General features: G+C 41.7%; 1 protein-coding gene and 1 long non-coding RNA gene across 4 annotated transcripts in view; one reads left to right on the top strand and one right to left on the bottom strand.

The window, feature by feature from the left end:
- Positions 1–527: 527 nt before the first annotated feature.
- On the bottom strand, positions 528–8174 carry LOC121134574. The gene is made up of 2 exons (XR_005871675.1): positions 7972–8174; positions 528–712 (listed from the first exon to the last, which is right to left on the bottom strand). It is a non-coding gene; the product is annotated as an uncharacterized LOC121134574 (long non-coding RNA).
- Positions 8175–8188: 14 nt separating this feature from the next.
- The window catches only part of LOC106022380 (transient receptor potential cation channel subfamily C member 4 associated protein), a 63693-nt gene continuing 49281 nt past the window's right edge, over positions 8189–22600 (top strand). For 2 of the 3 annotated variants that reach the window (XM_040733076.1, XM_040733075.1), the window contains exon 1: positions 8189–8420. In XM_040733076.1, coding sequence (XP_040589010.1) covers positions 8253–8420 — 168 coding nt within the window. In that variant the 5' untranslated portion in view covers positions 8189–8252. Of the gene's footprint in view, positions 8421–8490; positions 8616–22600 lie in introns of those variants that run through there. The other variant, XM_040733077.1, reaches the window with a different exon arrangement.

Here is a 22600-nt window from a genome sequence, read left to right as displayed (position 1 = left end):
GGCTAATCAGAGCAAAGGGGAAAAGGAGGTCCAGGCAATAGGTATCCTTGTTGTTGGTTGGTTTTAGTTTTTTTTTTCTCTTTTGAGGGCCTGCCGTCCAGCTCCCAAACACACACACACACACACACACACACACACACACACACACACACACACACACACACACGGAGGATTATATAAATGCCCTACCTTAGCTTGGCTTATTTCTACTCAGCTTTTCTTAAATTATCTGTCTACCTTTCGCCTCTGGGCTTTTATCTTTATCCTATACACTTTTTTTACTTGTTACTCTGTAGTTGGGTAGCTGGCCCCTGGAGTCCTCCTCCTTCTCTTGCTCCTAGATCTCTTCTCTTACCAGATTTTTCCCCTTGTTTAGTCTCTCTGCCTGCCAGCCCCCACCTATCCTCTCTCCTGCCTTGTTATTGGCCATTCAGTTCTTTATTAAGCCAATCGGGTGTTTTAGATGGGCAGAGTAATACAGCTTCACAGAGTTAAACAAATGCAATGTAAAGGAATGCAACACATACTTGCACCATTAAACAAATGTTCCACAGTATACACAAATGTAACACATGTTTGCTATTCTACAACATACCCTTGGGATAACTACCTTTGATAGAAAAAAAATTCACATGATTGCAATTTGTTGAAGAGATGGAGTTGTCTTGTGGCTTTCCCATAGTGTAGATTTTCTTGTCTGCTTTGGGCTGAGCTGGAAATGAGAAGAAAGAAGCAATGAAGACAGCAGGTTGTGATAGACATGGCAGAGGCCTCAGAACAATGTGACAGGGACTGCCAATTCAACTCCAAAATGAAATGCAGTTCTGCCAAATGCTACAATATAGATGAATCTTGAACATTCATGCTAGCTAGAAGCAGACACGAAGGACCCTTTAGATCCTATTGCCCTAACCTCCTAGGCACATTCTTGTAAGCAACTCTAATTAAACTCACCAGGTCACTCACAAAGAGGAGAGGAACTTCCTGGGAAGAAGAAAGTTTTCACTAGAGAGTAGGGGATGATATAACAAGTCTTTCTCTGTACCACCAGCTCCCAAACAATGACATGGAGACCTCTTATTAATTATGAAAGCTTGGCCTTAGCTTAGGTTTGTTTCTAACTAGCTCTTATAACTTAAATTAACCCATTTATATTAATCTATGTGCTGTTATGTGGCTCATGGCTTTTACCTCTCCTCCTGCATGTCTTACTTCCTCTGCATCCTGCTAGTGACTCCTTTCTTCTTCTCCCAGACCTTTTTGTTTCCAGAAGTCCTACCTAACCTCTTCCTGCCTAGCTGTTGACCATTCAGCATCTTATTTAACCAATCACAGTGACACATCTTCACACAGTATAAAGGAATATTCTGCAACATTTCCCACCTTTTATCTAAATAAAAAGAAAAGGCTTTAATTATAATAAAACTATAAACAATAAGAATAATTATCAGGCAAAGAATTGCATTCATAATGTCCAGTCCATTTGTATTTGGCATATTCAGAGAAAATACTTTATTATCTGCCTTCTCTTGATGAATTTAAATTTAAAGTTTATACCCAAACCATTTCCTATCATAACTTGTATTACCATCTTAAAACTATCTTTTTAGACCTTAAAAATTTTTCTTAGATCAACAACCTCAGCTTTTATGTTACTTAACCTTATACATTTTACATCTCTTTTGTAAAATTGTTTTCTCAATTTGGTAACAAAGAAAGCTGTAACTGTAACTATCTCATCTTCAACTCCATCAGAGAGCCAAGAAGGATAGAATATTACTCGAAATGCAGAGCAAACAACTTCCAAAACTAAGAAACAACAGAGACATCTGACTGCCTGGACATTTACCCCAAGGTTCCTTTGTAATTTGGGGGCATCCACCTTAAGCCTACAGGCCTAAAATATCTGACAGACTTTTCTGTGAAGCAGGAATTTTGAAGGACTGTCCTACCTTAGCTTAGCAAAGTTTGGCAGCTATCTTCTTATTGTGTCCTGCTTGTCCAATTTGGAAAGCATACTGTCAGCAGTTGAAGCAAAGGAAATTTCTTGCTCAAATAGCTAGCTTTTGACACAAAGAAAGCAAACTCCACATGGAAGTTCTTCAAGGTCCATCATCCTTTTGTGAAGCAAATTGGTGCTTCCAGGAGCAGATATGTCTCACTGTTATGAAAAGCCTTATGCTATTAAAACATTTTAAATGTCATATTCTGTCTTTGGTGTGTTTGAAGATCACCTATCTATCTAAAAACATATCTCTGTAAGACCTTGAAAACATACCTAACATGACTATAGGATTGACAATTAACCTGCATTTCTTTATTTTCCTAAATAGCTTTTAAGGACTAAAACTTTATACTACATTTTTAAATGAGTTGCATAGATGCAATATCTTAAACAAGAACAGAAACATATATACAGCATAACAAAAATAACCTCAAATTTGTATCAATATACAAAATTCCATGCCAATGTAAAATATTTAAGATTAGTGGTTATTCAAAAGTAGACTCAACAATTCACCCTCTTACTTAATCCATTATTTCTATACTATATCCCCCTTCTTCCTTTTAGAAAGAGATTCTTGAATCTAATCTCTTTTGTTTAGCTTTCTCCCTGACTATGACCAGTAACAATTTGTAACCAACCCCCTAAATGACAACAAACATTCATATCCACCAAATGACCAAAAACCACCCATCTCTTGGGAATATGGGTGTCATGTAATCTAGACTACTTCCTGTTGCCTGGGGATTATGGCATCTTTAGGGAACCCTGAGGAAATTGAGATAAAACCAGCCATAACATTTGTTGTTCAGTCTCGGTCCTAACTAGAATAGTCCATAAGGCTGGACCAGCTCAGCCAACAGCCTTGAAGCTGCTCTGGATGCAAAACTCTGAGGAAACTGCAACAGAGGTACTCTGAGAGGCTGGATCACCTGGGCCACCCATTTTCATTGGTGTCTGGTCCCCTTGCTCTGTCTTGTAGTTTTTCTAGGTTTATTTCTTTATGTCTGTAGCCAGGATTTTCATGGGTCTCCCCTGGTCAAATCTGATCTTGAACTATAAAGGAATCATTGCAACACATTGTCCAACTTCCATTTTGAAGCCAAGTTATCCCTAAAGTAGTTAGGGTTTAATTCAGCAATCTCTTCCATAATCCACTGCTTCTCAGCAGCTGTCATTCTCTGTACATTAGCATTCAAAAAAAGCAAAGTCAGCAAGGCACCATACAGGATCCAGGTGCCCTATGTATTTCCCATTTTTACATGTTTTTTTTAATTCTCTCTCTCTCTCTCTCTCTCTCTCTCTCTCTCTCTCTCTCTCTCTCTCTCTCTCTCTCTCTCTCTCTCTCTCTCTCTCTCTCTCTCTCTCTCTCTCTCTCTCTCTCTCTCTCTCTCTCTCTCTCTCTCTCTCTCTCTCTCTTTTTCTCTCTCTCTCTTTTTTTCTTTTTTCTCTCTCTCTCTCTCTCTCTCTCTCTCTCTCTCTCTCTCTCTCTCTCTCTCTCTCTCTCTCTCTTTGAGACGGCTTCTCTGTATAGCTTTGTGGACCAGGCTGACCTCAAACTCACAGAGATCTGCCTGCCTCTGCCTCCCAAGTGCTGGGATTAGAGGTGTACCCCCACTTCCCAGCTTATTTTTCTCTTTCTTTAAAGACTTTATTTTATTATTTATAAACTATTTTTTTTCTGGGGCAGGAAAGATGGCTCAGAGGTTAAGAGCACTGGCTGCTCTTCCAGAGGTTGTGAGTTCAATTCCCAGCAACCACATGGTAGCTCACAACTGTCTGTAAGGAGATCTGGTGCCCTCTTCTGGCTTGCAGGCATACATGCAGGCAGAACAACACTGTATACATAGTAAATAAATAAATCTTAAAAAAAAACATATTCTTCTATGACTGTCTATACCTATTTTCTTTTCTTTCTTTAGCATCTAAGCACATTTTAAAACAAACTATACCTATTTAGAGGTTTTCTTGGTATGGACTTTACTAGGTGTCTGTAGCCTCGCACTTACAGCCTGGACCCAGTCCATCTCCCCAGCTTCAGTCGTGGCTTTTACCTAGTCTCCTGCCACGGAGCAGTGTGCTGCCTGCTGCTCATAAAGCCCATTTAAGTACTTTGTGGCAGGGCCTCTGTATGCTGAGGCTACTCAAGAGATCTCTTTATCATGCCCTATGAGGAAATATGTGCACCTATTTGTAATGAGTCTTTCTTTTGTGGGCCCACCATCCAGCTCCCAAATAAATCACACAGAGTCTTATTACTTATGAATGCCCAGCCTTAGCTTGACTTGTTTCTTGCCAGCTTTTCTTAAATTAACCTGTCTTCCCTTTGCCTCTGGGTTTTTACCTTTCTCTGTTTCTGTATATCTTTTCTTTTATTCCACGTCTGGCTGTGTGGCTGGGTGGCTGACCCTTTCTCTTCTGGCTCCTGCTCTTTTTTCTGTCTTTCTCCTTCTGTTTATTCTCTCTGCCTGTCGGCCCCACCTACCATTTCTCCTGCTTTGCTATTGATCATTAAGCTCTTTATTAGACCAATCAGGTGCCTGGCCCATAAAGTAAATATTTAAAACAACAAAGGGCCAGTGGATGGATCTGTTGGTAAAGACCCTTGTCACCAAACATGGACATGAACCCAGAACCCACAGATGAAAGGAGAGAAAAGGACCCCACCCACAAGTTGTTATCTGATCTCTCTCTCTTCCTCTCTCTCTTTCTCTCTCTCTCTTTCTCTCCACACACACACACACACACACACACACACACACACACACACACACACACACTGTAAAAATAATTAAAAAACCCTCAAATCATTAAGTACATTAGAAACAAAATATGAAAACAGTGTTAAAAATGACACCACAAGATGATGTATGATTACCTGGACATTTCTTACTGTGGCCTGAATATAATAATGTGATTTTCTTTGATTATGACTTCCCTATGATTAAAAAAATGCTCTAGAAAAATCTGTATGCCTAATTGAGATGATCTTTGTAGTTAATTCCAGGAATAACAGCATCATATGTGGTTATTCTGGGATTACTGTGAAAAATTAGTCAAGCTGAGAGTTTCCGTTTTGTTTAATTTTTAATTTTTTTTCTGTGTTGACCCAAATCAAGGTCCTCTTGACAGAAGGATGCTGCTCCCTCTTGTGGTGAGAAGCAGCTGGTCTTCATGGGAGAAGGCAGCAGGACAGAGATGAAGTACACTCAGTATCACCCAGATTCCTGGGAAACTTTCTCCTTAATTTCTAGTCATCCAGAGTCCTTAAGAACCAAATTCAAGGTGAAGGTTTTAAAAAAGATTTATCTTTATTATTTTTAAATATATTTGTGTGTTTATGGGGTATGTTCATGTGAGTGTAGATGCCTGTGTAGTCCAGACGAGGGCATCAAGTCCTCCTGGAGCTGGGGTGAGCCTCCCAGTGTAGGTGCTGGGAATAGAACTCAGATCCCCTGCGAGAAGAGTATGCACTTTAAATAGCTATGCTGTCATCCTCCAACCCCATTTTCTCAGTTTTTTTGTGTGGTTTTGTATTGTGCAAACTTCACTGAGGTTGTTCATTGGTTCTGTTAGTGTGTGGAAATCTTTAGTTTCCTACAGATGGGATGATGTCATCAGGAAATAGAGATGATTTTAGTTCTTCCTTTCCAATTTGGCTGCTTTTTTTTTTCTTGACTAATTGCTTTGGTTATATTCTCTAGAATTTTACTAACTAGAATGCTATTCAGTGTAATACTAAAGGAGAACTATTGAGTAAAAGATGCACACTTCTAGCTGGGCGGTGGTGGCGCATGTCTTTAATCCCAGCACTCGGGAGGCAGAGGCAAGTGGATCTCTATGAGTTCGAGGCCGGGCTGGACCGACAGCCTCCAAAACAAAACAGAGAAACCCTGTCTCATAAAACCAAAAAAAAAAAAAAAAGGCACACTTCTCACTTACTTCATACTGATAAAAAATTGCTTTCTGAAAAGGCACAGCAGATCTTCTCACCATCAGCATTTTACTCCGGGGAAAACAAGGAGACTTAACGTTTTTGTTTGTTTATTTGTTTTCTCTACATTTATTTGCCATCTTTGTCCTAAGAATTGCCTATTCCTGCTCATCTTTTTCTTTTCTTTAAACATTTGTTTACACACACCCTGTGTGTGCGCATACACATGTGCACATGCATAGGCAAGGACGACATGGCCCGTGTGTGGAGGTTAGAAGTTGACTTTCAGGAATGGGTTCTGAGGATTGAATTGAGGTCTTCTTTACCCCAGGTCATCTCACCAGCTGCCCCCTACCCTCTCTTTCTACTGTGCTGTTTGGCTTGTTGCAATTTTGTAGGAGTGGCTTTATCTGTTCAGTGATCTATTGATTATATCAAAAAATGGATCACTGACTCTCACAGGCACTGTTCTGGGTACTGGAGTTGAGCCTGGCAGAGTACTAAACAGATCACCAATACCTCTAACTGGAGAGGTGGACAGAGTCACATGTCAAGTGGAGAAAGCAGGGGTGAGAGCAGAAGAGACAGTGCTATGTGTCTATGCTCAGGGAAGTAGTCTTTGATTAGAAGAGGGGATGAGAAAGCCAGCAGCTCAGACAGCTACCTGGGGTGGAGAAGCTGAGGCAAGCGGGAATGGAAGTTCGTCTTAATTCTAAGCTAACTCTTTCCCAGGATGCCATGCACCTTCTATGGTTGTTCATGCTGCCTTGTGCAGAGAGAGATTGAGAGATTGATTAGAGGACAATTTAGAGGAGTCATTTCTTTCTTTCCACCAATATTGGTCCAGGGAATCCAACTTAGGTCCTGAGTCTTGACAGCCCAATGCCTCTACCCACTGACTCACCCCTCCAGCCCTATTTTATTTGTTTTAAACCAGATAATCTAGTAGTGATCTTCTGGAGGTGAGTAGAAATCATACCTTATAAGTGGGCATGACGATGGTAACCACATCTGTCTGTGGTGGCGCACACCTTTAATCCCAACACTCGGGAGGCAGAAGCAGGCAGATCTCTGAGTTGGAGGCCAGCCTGGTCTACAGATCAAGTTCCTGGACAGGCTCCAAAGCTACACAGAGAAACCCTGTCTCGGAAAACAAAACAAAACAAAACAAAAACCAAAAAACAAAAACCCCACAACAAAACAAGAAGATAGTAACCACAGTCTAGTTTGTCTTGGCAGTGCCCATAAATGTCTATTGTTTCAGTCTAATCATTTGTTACATCATTTCACACTTCAAGGGATTTTGGTTTGTGTAACAAATTATAGCCTCCTTTGTTACAAGTAGCAAACTACTTGACATCCTAAGTCATCACATTCAATTCTCCTTATTTGTGTTCCAAGATGGCCTCCTAGGAGAGAAACTGGGGAAAGAGTCAGTCTGCTGTGTCGGCTGTATGTGAGTTCAGAAGAGAGAGAGTGGGAAATCAGGGCAGTGTTCTATTTGGCAGAGGATACGACTTACTAACTGCATTCCTTGCACGATTTCATTGAACTTCACCACACCCTAGCCAGGTACATTTATTTGTGTGTGGACTTGCTGTGGTCCCTGTGGCCTCAAGCCCCTCACAGGGTCCCCCACTGCTCTGTTATCACCTCACTCTCCACCTCCTCTGTTGTTCGGTGTGAGGAGTGCAGCTGGCTCCCTTAGAAATTATTTATTTACATCTGTAAAATTATTAATCCCAACACAATTTTGTAATTCATGAAGTGTTTTCCACCATTTTCTTCGAATGTTTTATGTATTATTTACATAAAATATATTTGTTAATTATGATACAAGTGTTAGTTGACTCATCTGACCCCACATTGGATGGACTAACTGAGGAGGAGCAAGGGAAGAGTGCGGTGACTTGGTTGAAAGCAGTAGAAAGAAGAGGACAGAACTCAGAGTCAAGTGTCAATTCTGGCCTAGGCCTTTCATAGGCCACTCGGCTGCATCTTTCCTAAATAGACAAGAAATTCGAGAGCATACCCACGCAGCGATTAGTCTTCCATCTGGAGCAACCTTACAGAAATGCCGGAGGTGGGACGTGGGGAAACAGGTGGTCCAGGAAGCACAGCATCTCTGTCCCCTGCCCGGCCTCGGGAGAAAGACTACACTTCCCATAAGACTTCGGGGAGCGCACATCCCCTGCCACGCGGCCTGCATCTCCCAGTCAGTCCACTGGGGGCGATGTGGAGAGACCTCCACCGCCCCGTAGAAATCTACGCGGCTCCGGGGCCGCTTGCTTCCTGTTTGTCGGACGAGGAGACATGGCGGCAGCGCCGGCAGCGGCTGGAGCTGGGGCCAGCCGGGGGAGACAGTCGGCAGCCACAGCGGCGGCATGGGGCGGCTGGGGAGGCCGGCCGCGGCCCGGTAACATCCTGCTGCAGCTGCGGCAGGGCCAGCTCACCGGTCGGGGCCTGGTCCGGGCGGTGCAGGTATGAGGCCGGCCCGGAGGGGCGGGGCGGGGCGGGCCAGGCTGGAGCTGGCCAGGAGCCGGGAAAGAGGCCTTTTCAGGCCGCTGCGGGACCGGCCAGATCCCCCTTGGCTGGCCGCGGGGTTGTCCCGAGTGCGGGCCGGCCGCTGTCAGCCGCGGTGGGACGATGGGCAGCGGCCGGCTGGGAGGCCTGCAGGTCTGAGCCGAGTGGGGTCGGGCTGCCTGGGGTATTGATGGCGCGTATGAGCCCTGGGCCGAGTTTCTAGATCCTCATTTCCTTACGCCACGTCTGCATGTCTGGGGGCCCTTGGCGAGTTGGCTTCATCTTCTACTGGCCAGGCGTTTGCCCCTTGTGAGCAGGAAGGGGTCCTCCTCACTGCAGCCCCCCAAACGGTTCGCAAGCCTATCATAAATGTCATCTTCTCAAAGAGGCCTTAAGGTTTCTCCTCCTCTTCGAAAGTAGGCCCCTATTGTTATTCTGTCAGATCCTCCAGTTCGTTTTCGGTTGCATTATTTTCTTAGCCTGTAATTGCATATTTCTTTGTTGTGTGCCCTTTTCATGCCTGTCTCCCACATTAGACGGAGCTCCAACGGGTGCAGAGACTGTTTTGCCAGCGTAGGGCGACATGCTTTGGAGGAAGAACTTTAGTCAAGCCCGAGTTGAAAGCCCTACTTTCTGTCTTGCTTGGCCAAGTTACCTTTCAGTGACTTAGTTTCCTCATTTAAGTCGCATTTTCAGGTTACTGCTAAATTCAAAGTGTGAAGTGTTAGTGCATTTCAGGTGCAGATAAGGGCTGAAGAGTACTCAGTTAATGTTATGTTTAATGCCTAGCTTATCACACCGATTGGTGTCCAATACATGCGTGGTGTGTGTGTGTGTGTGTGTGTGTGTGTGTGTAGAGGCACTACTTTGAATAAAGCAGGGTGGATGACTCCTCTCACATTTTCCTCATTCTCTCAGGTGGCCCCAGAATTTGCTTTGAGAACATTAGCTTAGCTGGGTGCCCACCTTTAATCCCAGCACTTGGTAGGCAGAGGCAGGTGGATCTCTGTGAGTTCCAAGGAATCCTGGGCTACAAAGCGAGTTCCAGGACAGCCAAGGCTGTGACACAGAGAAACCCTGTTTTGAAAAACAAACCAAGAAGGGGTGGGGGGGGGAGAGGAAGAATATTAGCTTAATTAAAAGATAGCTTTTGCATGTGGGTTTTCAGGAACACACAAGAAACCAGTTAAGTGTTGAATTGGAGAGACGTAGGAATTAGGTATGTGAATGAGGGAATGGAATGGGTGTGAGATTTTTCTCAAAGTACCATTACATATTTAAAGTTAATTTTGAGCCATTTAAATATTACTCAAAGGACTGAAAAGATGAAGGTGAGATGGTCTGTATTTGTAGAGGGCTGCAGATTAAGGAGCACGTTTGAGTAGCCGTATTTTCCTACAGAAACTGTAGATGAGCATCTTTTCTTCATAGCATTTTTCTGCATCTGCCTTAAGAAGATCTGAGGAATACTTGCTGTGTCCTTGAAGCCAGGATGTGTTACTGAGCTCACTATGTACAAACAGGCAGAGAGGGGACCCACCTTTAATGATCATATACTTTGGATCAATCAGTGTGCAAGATAATTCATTTTTTTAAAGTAAGTTTACTTTTAAGACAGGCTCTTCCTACATAGCTCTGGCTGGCTTAGAGTTCATTATACAGACTAGACTGGCCTTGCATATTTCTTTGTTGTGTGCTTGAACTTGAGGTAGTCCTCTTGCCTCTGTGTTCTTAGTGCTCCACCACATCCAGCAATTTTTAATATTTTAAGCTGTGTGTTGAACTTATCTCTTAACACAGATGAGGAAATTGAAGTTCAAAAGGTTAGGTATTGTGATTCTCAACACTCCTCCAGATCATCTGTGTCCTAAAAACAGTGAACCATAGAAATTCTTTAACATGCTGGATAAAGCAGTTTAGGGAAATAATTTGTTTCCAGTGTTGAAATGCTAGGAACGCTAGGAAACTATGTTAGAGGGCTATTGGAATATTCTTGGAGCCTGTTTTGACTGGGCATTGTGGTCCCCACGATTACTCTGTTGATGCTCAAAGTTTGTTTGGTTGCATTGCTTTCTTAGCCTGTAATTGCATATTTCTTTGATAGTTTTATATAGGTGAGGGAGTTATTTCAGAGGTTGACTTAGGAATCCCTGTCCTCCAAATAATAGTGATACTGGAAACCTTTACATTTCATAGTTTCCTTTATTAGTAGAGTTGTTCAGTTCTTTTCCTTGCTATGCTCTCCCTGTCCCCTCTCCTGCTATGCAGAATAAACTATTTGCTCAACCATATTTCCTTAGTACAGTACACATATTGGTTACCGCATATGGCGCAGTAGAAAAGTGCCAGGTTTTAAAAACAGTTTTTGAGGGGGTGGTGGGATGGGGAAGAAAACAGATTCATTAAGTATACTACAAGGGGCAGCAGGTTGGGCAATAACAACAGCACCACCTGCCAAAAAATACCTTTTTAAAGAAAAAAATACAACACCTGATCTTTACAACTGTTTGAAGCTATACAGTTCAGTAGCTTTTTTACTATTCTCACACTGATGCACACACACACACTAATCTCTAGAACTTTCCAGCTTGCAAACCTGAAACTGTATCCACTAAGCAACTCCTCATGGCCCTCCCCAACTTCTGTAACCACTTTCTGCTTTCTCTTGCTGAAGGTTTATCTGAGTAATACCATATGGTAGACTGAATTTGAAGTAAGATGGATCTGAATTGAATCCTAGTTCTGACCTTTTTAAGCCAGTGTCCCTAGGCTAAGTTAATCTCTTCAAATCTCAGTTTCAGTATTTCTAAAATGATAGTGAGGACATGTATCCTATAAGGTCGTTATGAGAATCAGGTGAAATAGGTCCAGAAAGTTTAGCTAGTGTGCCAGATACTGGTTATTTGATAAATAGTTGCTCTCAGCTAGCAGTAGTTAGACTGGACTTTTTGAGAGAGTGTCTTATTTTTCTTTGTATCTGCAGAGCCTGAAACCATGCCAAGCACTTGAAAGGAAGGACTCGGGAAAACTGTATGAACTGAAATATGGTGTTCCCAGTCTGTATCTGTCTATAGTCACTCTCTAGTAACCCCATGGCTTTAAAGAATTCCAGAGTCAGGACACCTGTTATTTGAAACCTAGCTAGGGTACATACTTGCTTTATGTCTTTGGGGAAGTTACTTAATATCTGTTTCTTTTTTTATTTTTTTGAGACAGAGTCTCACTAAGTAGCCTTGACTGTCCTGGAACTCTGTAGACCAGGCTTGCCTAAAGCTCATAGAGATCCACCTTCCTCTGCCTCCTGAGTGCTGAGATTAAAGGCGTGTGCCACCACCTCCTGGCAGTGTATGTTTCTTTATCTGTAAAGTAGAAATTTCCCAGGACCTAACTAACCTCTTAGGATTATGGTGAGGAAAATGAGTTTTTACATTGAAAATAGTAACTGAAGTACAAGAGTGCAGATAGGTTAGTATTTATTTAATTTATTTATTTATTTATTTATTTATTTATTTATTTATTTATTTATTCGAGACAGGGTTTCTCTGTATTGTTTTGGAGGCTGCCCTGGAACTCGCTCTGTAGACCAGGCATGCAGATAGGTTAGTTTTTTAAAATTTATTTATTTATTTATTTATTTATTTATTTATTTATTTATTCGAGACAGGGTTTCTCTGTATTGTTTTGGAGGCTGCCCTGGAACTCGTTCTGTAGACCAGGCTGGTCTCAAACTCAGAGATCCGCCTGCCTCTGCCTCCCAAGTGCTGGGACTAAAGGTGTGCGCCACCAACGCCTGGCTGTTTTTATTATTTTTAACAATACTTTATATTCTGATGCCTTTAAAGTCTGTATTTCCACCTCTGACTTTTTTTTTAGCTACACTTGGGTAGGTATTTCAAACCACCTGCTCTGAATGTCCTGTAGATAACTAATGGGCAACTCAAATTTAACCATGTAGAAAATCAATCTTGATTCCTCTTCCATCAATCCTTTTCCTCCCTTCGTCTCCCCCTCTCCCTAAGTGGGACACAGAGCAGCCTGGGAGAGGACTGTAGGTTACAGGAGTTAGAATGGACTGGTCCTACTCGAGTTTTTATTTGCCTAATTTTCTTCCTAACCTTTTGTCTGTCCTCTGTCAAGGTAATAAATATGCCAAGACACTTTGCAGTTTATTGATGCCTTCATATTCATCTTCACATTTGATCCGCAAAGAAAACTGGGTCTTAAAATCCTCTGCTTGAAGCTCCCCAGCTGCTTCAAGGAAGTAGAAGTAAATCTGCTTCCTATATGAAGAGAGCACAAGACCCTGAAAGGCCAGTAGAGAGAGTTGAGGGGAAAGATAGACTGGATAAACTGGGCACTAGAACCATGCATCTGTGCAGATCCTGACCCACCATCCTCAGGTTTCTATAGCCTGTCTATTGCCTGGCAGTTTGGTAGTCTGGGTTATGGAATCCCTTCTGTTTCCCAAATGCTGTTATTTTGTCTTTGTGATCACTCTAGATTTCACCTCTTTTTACTTTCACTTTTTTAAAGATGCTCCCTCCCTTCTATCCTCTCTCCATTTCTGTGTTACGAGGAATCAAACTTGGGGCCTGGTACATGCTAGGCAAATGTTCTCCCAAACCACCCTCCCCTTTTTATGCCCCCCCCATACTGTTTGCTTTAGGGTTGAAACTAATTAGGGTTGAAACTAAGGAATTTAAGTCAAGAAAACTTATCTTTTCTGGTAAGGGCAATTTGATACTGAGAAAACCTGGGAAACCAGGTGTAGTGGTATTGCAAGCTGGTAACTCCAGCACTTAGGAAACAGAGGCAGGGCTGTTACATACTCAAAGGCCAGGCGAGTTCTAGGCCACCCAGGATTACATAGAGAGATCCTGACTCAAAAGCTAGACCCCTTCCTTCACTGGTAGGGGAGGGAGTAGGAGGGGAAAGAGTGAGAGAGGGAGAAAGAACCTCCTTCATAAGTAAGTCTCATAAACGTATAAATACTATTAATTTCAGTAGCATTTGTACCCACAAACCCTAAGATGCACTCCTAATTGTGTTGAAACCACACAAACACCATTGCAAAGGACACAGGTATTCAGTGGTTAATGCTTGCTATCAGACTACCCTAGCAAGATATTTAATCTTCATTAGTTATCCTTTGTAATGTCTATTTGCCTGTATTTAGCTATTTTGAGATATTAGGTATGTTATGCTTAGGATTAAACAAAGAAGATATGCATTTGTTTTCACAGAAATCAGCTTTTAATTATTGTAAAAGGAAGGCAGTAAAGACAATCAGTGAAATTGTGACTGCCTGGAAATGTCACATTGACTAAACAGGCTGACAGCTTAGGGAACATGATGTAAGAGATTATTGTGCCTGTAAACTGTCAAACCACAAGTGCTTGAAAAGAAAACCCCATATGACACCTGCCAGTAACTCAGCTGTAAAGATGACTGGATGGTGGCTCTTTCATCACAGGGCTCAGCTACTTGCAAGGAAAACAAGGTGGAAATGATTATTTTTTTATTATATTTTGAGACAGGATGTCTCTCTGTAGCCCAGGTTGGCCTAGATCGTCCTGTGTTGTCCCAGATGGTGGTCTCTTAACTCATGGCATGCCTCCTGCCTCAGTCTCCAAAGTGCTAGGATTAATTATAGGTACAAACTACCATGCCTGGCTTTACATGTTATGTTAAATAAGTGTTTTGTAAGCCAATGCATAAGTAGAAAAATTCCTTCTGAAGTGTTGGAACTGTGACTGGGATCCCTGGGTGTCATGAGGCTTATTACAGACGACAGCAATGCCCTGCTCCACTCCTCCTCTGATTTCCGTTCTTCCAAGGCAAACATTGTCCATAATGTAGCTATTACTTTCACACGAGAAGGCCCCAAGAAGCCAGAGAGCCAGTATTTCTAACTAACTTGTTTGTAAAGCTGTTTCTTGACTTTTCAATTTGATAATACCTATTTTCTTCCTCATGTAAACAGACTCTCTGTCACATGTCTCTACCATTCTCCCAATATCACAGTTTTGGTTGTTGATATAAAGTAGTTATATTCTGCTGCTGATGTAATTACTGTTTGTAGCAGAGTCATGTATACCTAAAGTTACTGGCTTAATGTATTTTTCCTTGGCATTAAAAACAGTCCTTTTCATGTTGTTTTATTGATATATAAATGCATACATAGTAAAATTCACTATTCTCTTTTTTGTGCTGGAGCTTAAATGCAGGCCTCACGTGTGCTGAACATGTGTTACACCAGTGAGAAATTTTTAGTGTATGGTTCTGTGGGGTTTGACGGATGTATGTAGTCATGTGATGGCCACCGCAGTTTGAGTCTAGGAAGTCTCCTTGTAGACAGCAGCTCTTTTCCATGATCACTCTTCTCTTCCTATTTTTTTCCTTTTGGAGTCATACCGCATATGCTGGTCCCATCTTTCGTCACTGTGGCTGACACCTGTTGGATGGAAGCAGCTGAAGAGAGGATAGTTGTGGTCCACCATGGAGGGGTGGCATCCAAGTAAGAGTCCATGGTGCAGACAGCTCTGGCTAGAACAACCTGGGTGTTACCTTCAAGAGCTGTCCCCAGTGTCCACTTGTGCTACCTAGGTTACAGGTCCAAAGGCTCCACAATCTTCCAAAAGAGTACAACTGGCCAGGGACCAAATGCTCAAAAATGAGCCCATGGGGGTACATTTTATATTTAAATGATAAATCTCATAAAGACATGTCATATACTATGTGGAACCTTCTGAGTCTTTCCCTACCATAAAACGGCATCCTTTTTACATTTGCTTTCTTTTTTTTTTTTTTTTGCTTTTTGTTTTTTGAGATAGGGTTTCTGTGTGGCTTTGGAGACTGGTCTGGAACTAGCTCTTGTAGACCAGGCTGGTCTGGAATGCACAGAGATCCTCCTGCCTCTGCCTCCTGAGTGCTGGGATTAAAGGTGTGTGCTACCATCGCCTAGCCATTTGCTTTCTTTAAATGCGTAATTTGACCCCAAACACTAAAACTTTGGCTTTTTAAGTTTTCCAACCTTCTCTTCCTCGCTAGAGTTTCGATTGGTGTCTTTGCAGCTGGATTCTTGGAACTTCCCTTCATCAAATTCAGGGCATTAAACTCTTGATTTTTATTGACTTTCTGTGTTTTAGACTCCGTTTTCTTAATCTGTGTCTGCCTTTTCTGGGAACACATTCGGTAGTAGACTCCCAGGAAAGTATGTGGAAGGTAATTTTTTTCATGTTTACATATTTGAAAATACCTTTTACTCTGGCACTCATGTATCAGGTTTAATTCTGAGTTGCAAGTTACTTTCTCCTAAGTTTTAAATAATAATGTTTCATTGTCTTTGAGTAGGTTTATTCTTTTAAGCCACATTTTGTTTTTAGGCTTGTCCTTGAAGATGGTAAAGCTATAGTTGGTTCATCTTTGTTTTGGCCTGTTATTCTATCAGTGAACCTCAACTAAATCATTTTAGTTTTGAGAATTGTTTGGGATCCTTCCAGTTTGGGGGCTGGATTAATGCTGATATGTTCATGTCTTTGGTATGCATTTGTACAGCCTGGAGGGCATATGCTGAGAATTTCTGGGGTGTAAAATAATCCATCAGGGGTTCTCAAGTGTATGTACCAATTTCCATTTTCAGCAGTGTCTGTCAGTTTGATGTTCTTGTTACCCTATAGGGTTGTGTCAGTCTTCTTAACTTTAGGTATTTCTCCCCCTTGGATGTTTAATGGTATAATCACTGTGTGTTTAGTTTATGCTGAGTTTACTTTCATTAACTCATCTTTCAGAAGTTTATTGGCAATTAGGACATCCCCTTTGTGAATCACCTGTTCAAATATTTTGTACATTTTTTGTTATTTTCTTTTAGAGAATTTTTTATGTGTATGGGTGTTTTGATTGTATGTATATCTCTATGTATTATGTGCATGCCTGTTGCCTGAGGACTTCAGATCCCTTGGAACTGGCAGTACAAATGGTTGTGAGTCACCATGTGGGTGGAGGCAGTTGAACCTGGGTCCAGGTCCTCTGGAAGATGACCAGTGCTCTTAATCACAGAGTCATCTCTCCAGGCTCTGTTTTCATCTTTTTAACTTAAGTAGAAGTCTTTGACATACACCCCCCCTTTTTTTTATTAGTGTCTCACTGACTAGCCTGGAATTCCATCTGTAAACCAGGTTAGCCTCAAACTCACAGAGATCACTTGCCTCTGTCTCCCGAGTGCTGGGATTAAAGGCATGTACCACCACATCCAGCTGGATATATGTACCTTTTGTAGCAATGTTTTGTAAATATTTTCTCCCGCTCTTTGACTGCTTTTTAAATCTATAAAGATCTTTTGATGAGCCAGGCATAGAGGAGACAGAGGCAGTAAGATCTTTGAGTTCAAGGCCAGTCTGGTCTATATAGTTCCAGGCCAGCCAGTGCTACACAATGAGACCCTATCTCAAAAACAGCAAACACATTTCCTGGTGAATATAAATGCTTTAGTTTTATTATAGTTCATTCTGTCGCTTAAGTGATTTTTCCTGGTTAAGAATCTGCCTGTTCCCAAGGGCTTGAAGACTCTGAGTGTCTCTGAAGTGGTAAGGATTTGCTTTGGCATTTAGCTATGCATCCCACTGAGACCGGTACATTTGTGTTCATAAACCACTTATTTCTGGACGGGTTCTTCATTTACTTGTGAGGCAAATAATCGTTGCTGTGTAGCCTGTGCTAGCCTTGAATTCGTGGCAGTCCTTGCTTCAGCCTTTCAAGTGCTTGGGATTAGCAGTGCTTGTCGTCAGCCTGGCTGTCTGGAAGTGCTCTTTGCTGTGAGTTTCTTTCAGGTACGTTACACCATATTCCTTCTGATGTGTGCCTTTACATCATGTATTCTTTTGCAGTCTTTTTTATTTTTTCGAGACAAGGTTTCTCTATGAAGCTCTGTAGACCGAGCTGGTCTCAGACTCACAGAGATCCACCTGACTTTGCCTCCCAAGTGCTGGGATTAAAGGTGTGTGCCACCACTGTCCAGTTTGTTTCTCAGTCTTTTACGTCAAGCCTTTCTTAAATGTTTCTCTGGGAGGCAGCAAAACAAACTTTGTTTTAAATGGAATATTTAGTACCTTTACTATAATAACTGACCTTTGGTGATTTAACTATATTTATTTAATCCAATACTTGCTTTACAAGTGTCATATCAGTTCTGTGTTCCCATTTGGGCTCCTTAATATTTATTGTGTGTATGTTTGTGTGTACATGCACATGTGTGTGTTTGTGTGGGTCAGTGCAGTTGCATACATGCATAGTGTGTATGTGTAAGTCAGAGGACAGCCTTGGGTGTCTCCTTCAGACGCCAGCTCCCTTTTTTGTTTGAGGCATGGACTCTCACTGACTTGACCTTCTTCACATAGCCAAGCTAGCTGGTCTGTGAGCTCACCTCTGCCGTTGCTGGGGTTAGGTGTACTCCACCATGCCCGGCTTTTTATGTGAGTTCTGGGTTCTAAACTCAGATCCTCACACTTGAGAGGCAAGCTCTATGGGCTGAGCCATCTCCCCAGTTCTCGATGTTTCTTTTAAAATACGATTTTATCAAGACATAAAGCAAACAACTAAATTTACCCATGCTTGTAATCCCAGTACTTGGGAGGTGGAAGTAGGGGGTCAGGAATTTGAGGCTGGCCTGGGCTCCATTAGATACTGTCTCAAAAAAAAAATTACCAGTTTTCAGTTTCCATTTCAGTGATTTTTTTAAAGTAAATTATAGGCTGGAGAGATAATTTATGGTCTTTTCTGGTTTCTTTCATTTAAAATAATGTGCCTCAAGATTTATCTGTGTTATATATATATCATTTCTGGCCAAATAAGATTCTATCATACAAATGTTCTATATTTTGTTTGCCTGTTCACCAGTGGATGGACACTTGAGGTACTACTTTTGCTTACTAAAATTAATGTTGTTTGTGAGTCTTGGTGTGCAAGACTTTTGTAGACATTGCCTAGGAAGAGAATTGCTGGGTCATATGATAATTCTGGAGAGAGAGATTTTGTGTGTGTGTGTGTGTGTGTGTGTGTGTGTGTGTGTGTGTGCGCGCGTGCGCTGGGTCATATGATAATTTGGGGGGAGAGACAGAGAGCGAGTGAGCGAGCTAGCTCTCAGTGGGTCATTTGATAATTCTGGAGAGGGGGAGAGAGAGGTGAGGTAGGTGTAGGTGTGTGGGTGTGTGGTGTGGTTGGTGCTGGGGATCTATCCCAGGGTCTTGCTGAGTAACTCCTGTAGTTGTTAATCTGTGTGACCTTCCTGTCTCTACCTTCCAAATACTGGAATTAGAGTCACACTCCACTCTTCCTGGCTGTGTTTAACTTTTCAGTACTTGCCAAACTGGCTGTGCCATTTTCCATTTCTGCCTGGAGTGAAAGAGAGCTTCATTCCTCATTTTCACAGACCTTCACAAACACTTCTTATTTCCTGACTCGGTGATCATATGGTCCTGGTTAGTGTGACATAGCTCATAGGATTTGACTGCTTGTTTGATGATGACTACTGATACTGATCATTTTTCATTAGTTTACTGGCCATCTGTCACCTTTGGAAAAATGTCTGTTTAGAGACTTTGCCCACTTTTATTTGTAAATGTTCTATAGTAGATGGTTTTGTCAGTATATCCTTTTCTTTTTATGTATGTCTTGGTAGTACCATTCAAAGAATAGTACATTTAACCTAATAAAATTTTGACCGTAGAGTTGCTCATATATTCTTTTATTGTTAAATGTCCATGGGATCATTAATAATGACCCTACATATATTTCTGGCACTATCCTTTTTCTTGATTAATTAGTCTGATTAAAGTTCATTAATTATAGTTTTCTTTATAGATCCAATTTTTGTTTTGTTTTTCGAGACAGGGTTTCTCTGTATTGTTTTGGAGGCTGTCCTGGAACTCGCTCTGTAGACCAGGCTGGCCTCGAACTCACAGAGATCTGCCTGCCTCTGCCTCCCGAGTGCTGGGATTAAAGGCATGCGCCATCAACGCCCGGCTAGATCCAATTTTTAATTAAAAATTTTTCCTCTATTTCCTGTGTTTTATTTTTTAATTTAAGCTTCCCTTTTTCTTTCTTCTTTTTTTGTGGGGGGAGGTCCTTTTGAGACAGGTTTATTCATTCAGTTGATCAGGCTGGTGTCAAATTCATGTTTATCCTTTAGCTCAGCCTCACGAGTGTCACATGTCTGAGCAACTACAGTCAGTGTGCTGGCTGGTTTTGTGTGTCAACTTGACACAAGCTAGAGTTATCGGAGGAAGGAGTCTCAGTTGAGGAAATGCCTCCTTAGGATTCAGTTGTAAGACATTTTCTCATTTAGTGATCAATGAGGAAGGGCCCAGCCCATGGTGGGTGGTGCCTTCCCTGGGCTACTGGTCCTGGGTTTTCTAAGAAGGTGGGTTGAGCAAGCCATGGAGAGCAAGCCAGTAAACAGCTCCCTCTTTAGTTTCTGCATCAGCTCCTGCCTTTAGGTTCCTGCCATGTTTGAGTTCCTATCCTGACTTCCTTCAGTAATGAACAGCAATGTTGAAGTATAAGCCTATTAAACCCTCTCCTCCCTAACTTGCTTTTTTTTGGTCATGGTGTTTTGTTGCAGCCGTAAAACCCTAGCTAAGGCATTCAGCTTGAATTCAATTATTTTTGGTCTCATTTTATTTCTTATTTTCTGCTGCTGCTTTAGACTTTTTCTGACTTTCCCCCTGCCCTCTGGCTTATTAAGGTAGAAGTTTATGCTATGGACTAGAGCTATTTCTTTTTTGCTAACACATACTTTTAAAATGCTAAATTCTTTCCTAAGTCATGATTTTGCCATTTCCTACAAATTTTGATAAATTATCTTTTAATTTAGTTCAAAATATATTTGTTTTCTCTTGAAGTTTATTTGACTTAAGTTATTTAAAATAGATTTCTTCATCTCCAGATACCTTAAACTTTCCAACTGGTCTGCTCATTAGTTCTAGACACATTACATGGTGGTTTGAGGTACACTTGCTACTTTTTGAAACTTGCCAAGGAGTGCTTTGTGGCCAAGGATGTGGTCTGTCTGGTGACTGTCCATGTGACATTGAGAATAATGTGTGTTTTCTGTTGCTGGATGAAATACTCTGCAGGTGTCAGGTCTAGCTGATCGTGATGGGACTCATATCAGCCCTGTCCTTACTGGTTTTCCTACCTGCCTGAGGATTCATGAAGTTCAAACACTCATCTGTTTCTCTTGGTAGTTCTTGAGGTTTTGCTTCATATATTTTGATATGATATTACTTGGTGCACACTTTTTAAGACTACCGTGTTGTCTGTGTTGTCTTGGAGATTGGCTCCTTAGCATTCTGTCATGGCCCTTTTTATTCCTAGCAGTTTTCTCTTTTCAGAACTCTGTAGTTTGAAATTCATATAACTCCTTAAACTTTCTTTTAGTGCTAATATCTTTCTCCATGCCTTGGAGGCTGTCGGACCAGCCCGGCCTCGAACTCACAGAGATCTGCCTGCCTCTGCCTCCGATTATGAGTATTTTAAAGATATATTTTTAGCTGTTTATGAGCATGTGTATAAGTCTGTGTTTGAGTATGTGCATATGAAGCAGGTACCTGAGGAGGGAAGAGCCATTGGATCCTTCACACTCGAGTTGTTGGTGGTTGTAAACTGCCTCATGTTGATTGAACTTGGATCCTCTGTAAGAGTGTGGTACAGGCACTCAATCCTGAGCCGTATCTCTAGTCACTAAAGTGGGTTTCTCATAGACAACATATAGTTTGCTCTTTTTTTCCTTTTTATTCCACGGACTTATCTATTACTGTATTTTATTCATAGGCTTTTGGTACTGTTTCTAAAGCTAGTGTGCAGTCAGTGGTGCATCTGAGCATGCATAGACTTGTGCAGTGAGTAGTGACTTAGGGTGGATGCTGCCTCAGGTGCAGCTGCATTGTATTTGTTCTTTTACCTTCCGGATTTTTCTGCTGTGGATTGATTGAGCATTTATATGACAGCACTGACACCTCTCTTAGTGTGCTGTCTTCCTTTGTGTGTGTGTGTGTGTGTGTATGTTTGTAGATGCGTTCCCATATGGAGACCAAAGTTCGTCTCAGGTTTGCCTGTTTAGTCACTCCTCTCCTTTTTCTTTGCGACAGAGGCTTTCACTCACTGGTGCTCATCTCTTCAGCCAGGCTGGAGACCACAGAGTTCCAGGCTGTGGTTATAGATGTATGCTGCTGCATCTGACTTTTTAGTGGGTGCTGGGGATTTGAACTTGGGCCCTCATGCTGGCAGTGGCATGCAATTTACTAAGTGAGCCGTCTTCCTAGCCCCAATTTTATTTCTCTTAAAATCATTTTTAGCTGGACATTTGGCTTATATCTGTAATCCTAGTATTCCAGAGGCTGAGGCAAGAGGATTGCTGCTAGTTTGAGGCCATCCTGGGATTCAAAAAGGGTTATGTGTGGTGTTATAGTGGGGAGTGCCTTCTCTAAGCCCTTTAGCTCATTTTGCCAATTTTAAAAAATACTATAAGGGAGTCAATTTCTAAAAATTATTTATTTTTATTTTGTGTGCATTGGTGTTTTGCCTGTGTGAGGGCAGTGGATCCTGGAGTTATAGACAGTTGTAGGTGCCGGGAATTGAACCCGGGTCCTCTGGAAGAGCAGTCAGTGCTCTTAACCACTGAGCCATTTCTCCAGCCCCAAGGAGTCTTTTTTCTTTTCTTTTCTCTTCTTTTCTTTCTTTCTTTTTTCTTTTCTTTTCTTTCTTTCTTTTTTTTTGGATAGTCTTGTCAAAAAACTAATTAACCTCAGGACATGGTGACATATGTCTTTAAATCCCAGCACTCAGAAGGCAGAGGTGGACAAATCTCTGTGAATTTGAGGCCAAACTGTTTTACAAAGTGAGTTTCAGGCTAGTCAGGACTACACAAACCTAACCAAAACAAACAAACAAATCACCCCAAAACCAAATATTGCTTAATTATTAGGGAATCTCATTGCTGTTCCACGGGTCTAAGATGTCTTTATGCTCACCTAGTCTGTGCAGTCTTGATTACAGACACATGTGATGAAATTATAAATCAGGAATTATGGTTCTTCCAATTTAAGGCTCTTTCAACTGTTATGGGTCCCTGGCATTCCTGT

The sequence above is a fragment of the Mesocricetus auratus genome, unplaced genomic scaffold (assembly GCF_017639785.1).
Source record: "Mesocricetus auratus isolate SY011 unplaced genomic scaffold, BCM_Maur_2.0 Super-Scaffold_100028, whole genome shotgun sequence".
Taxonomy (NCBI): Eukaryota; Metazoa; Chordata; class Mammalia; order Rodentia; family Cricetidae; genus Mesocricetus; species Mesocricetus auratus.
This window is presented reverse-complemented; position numbering and strand designations above follow the sequence as displayed.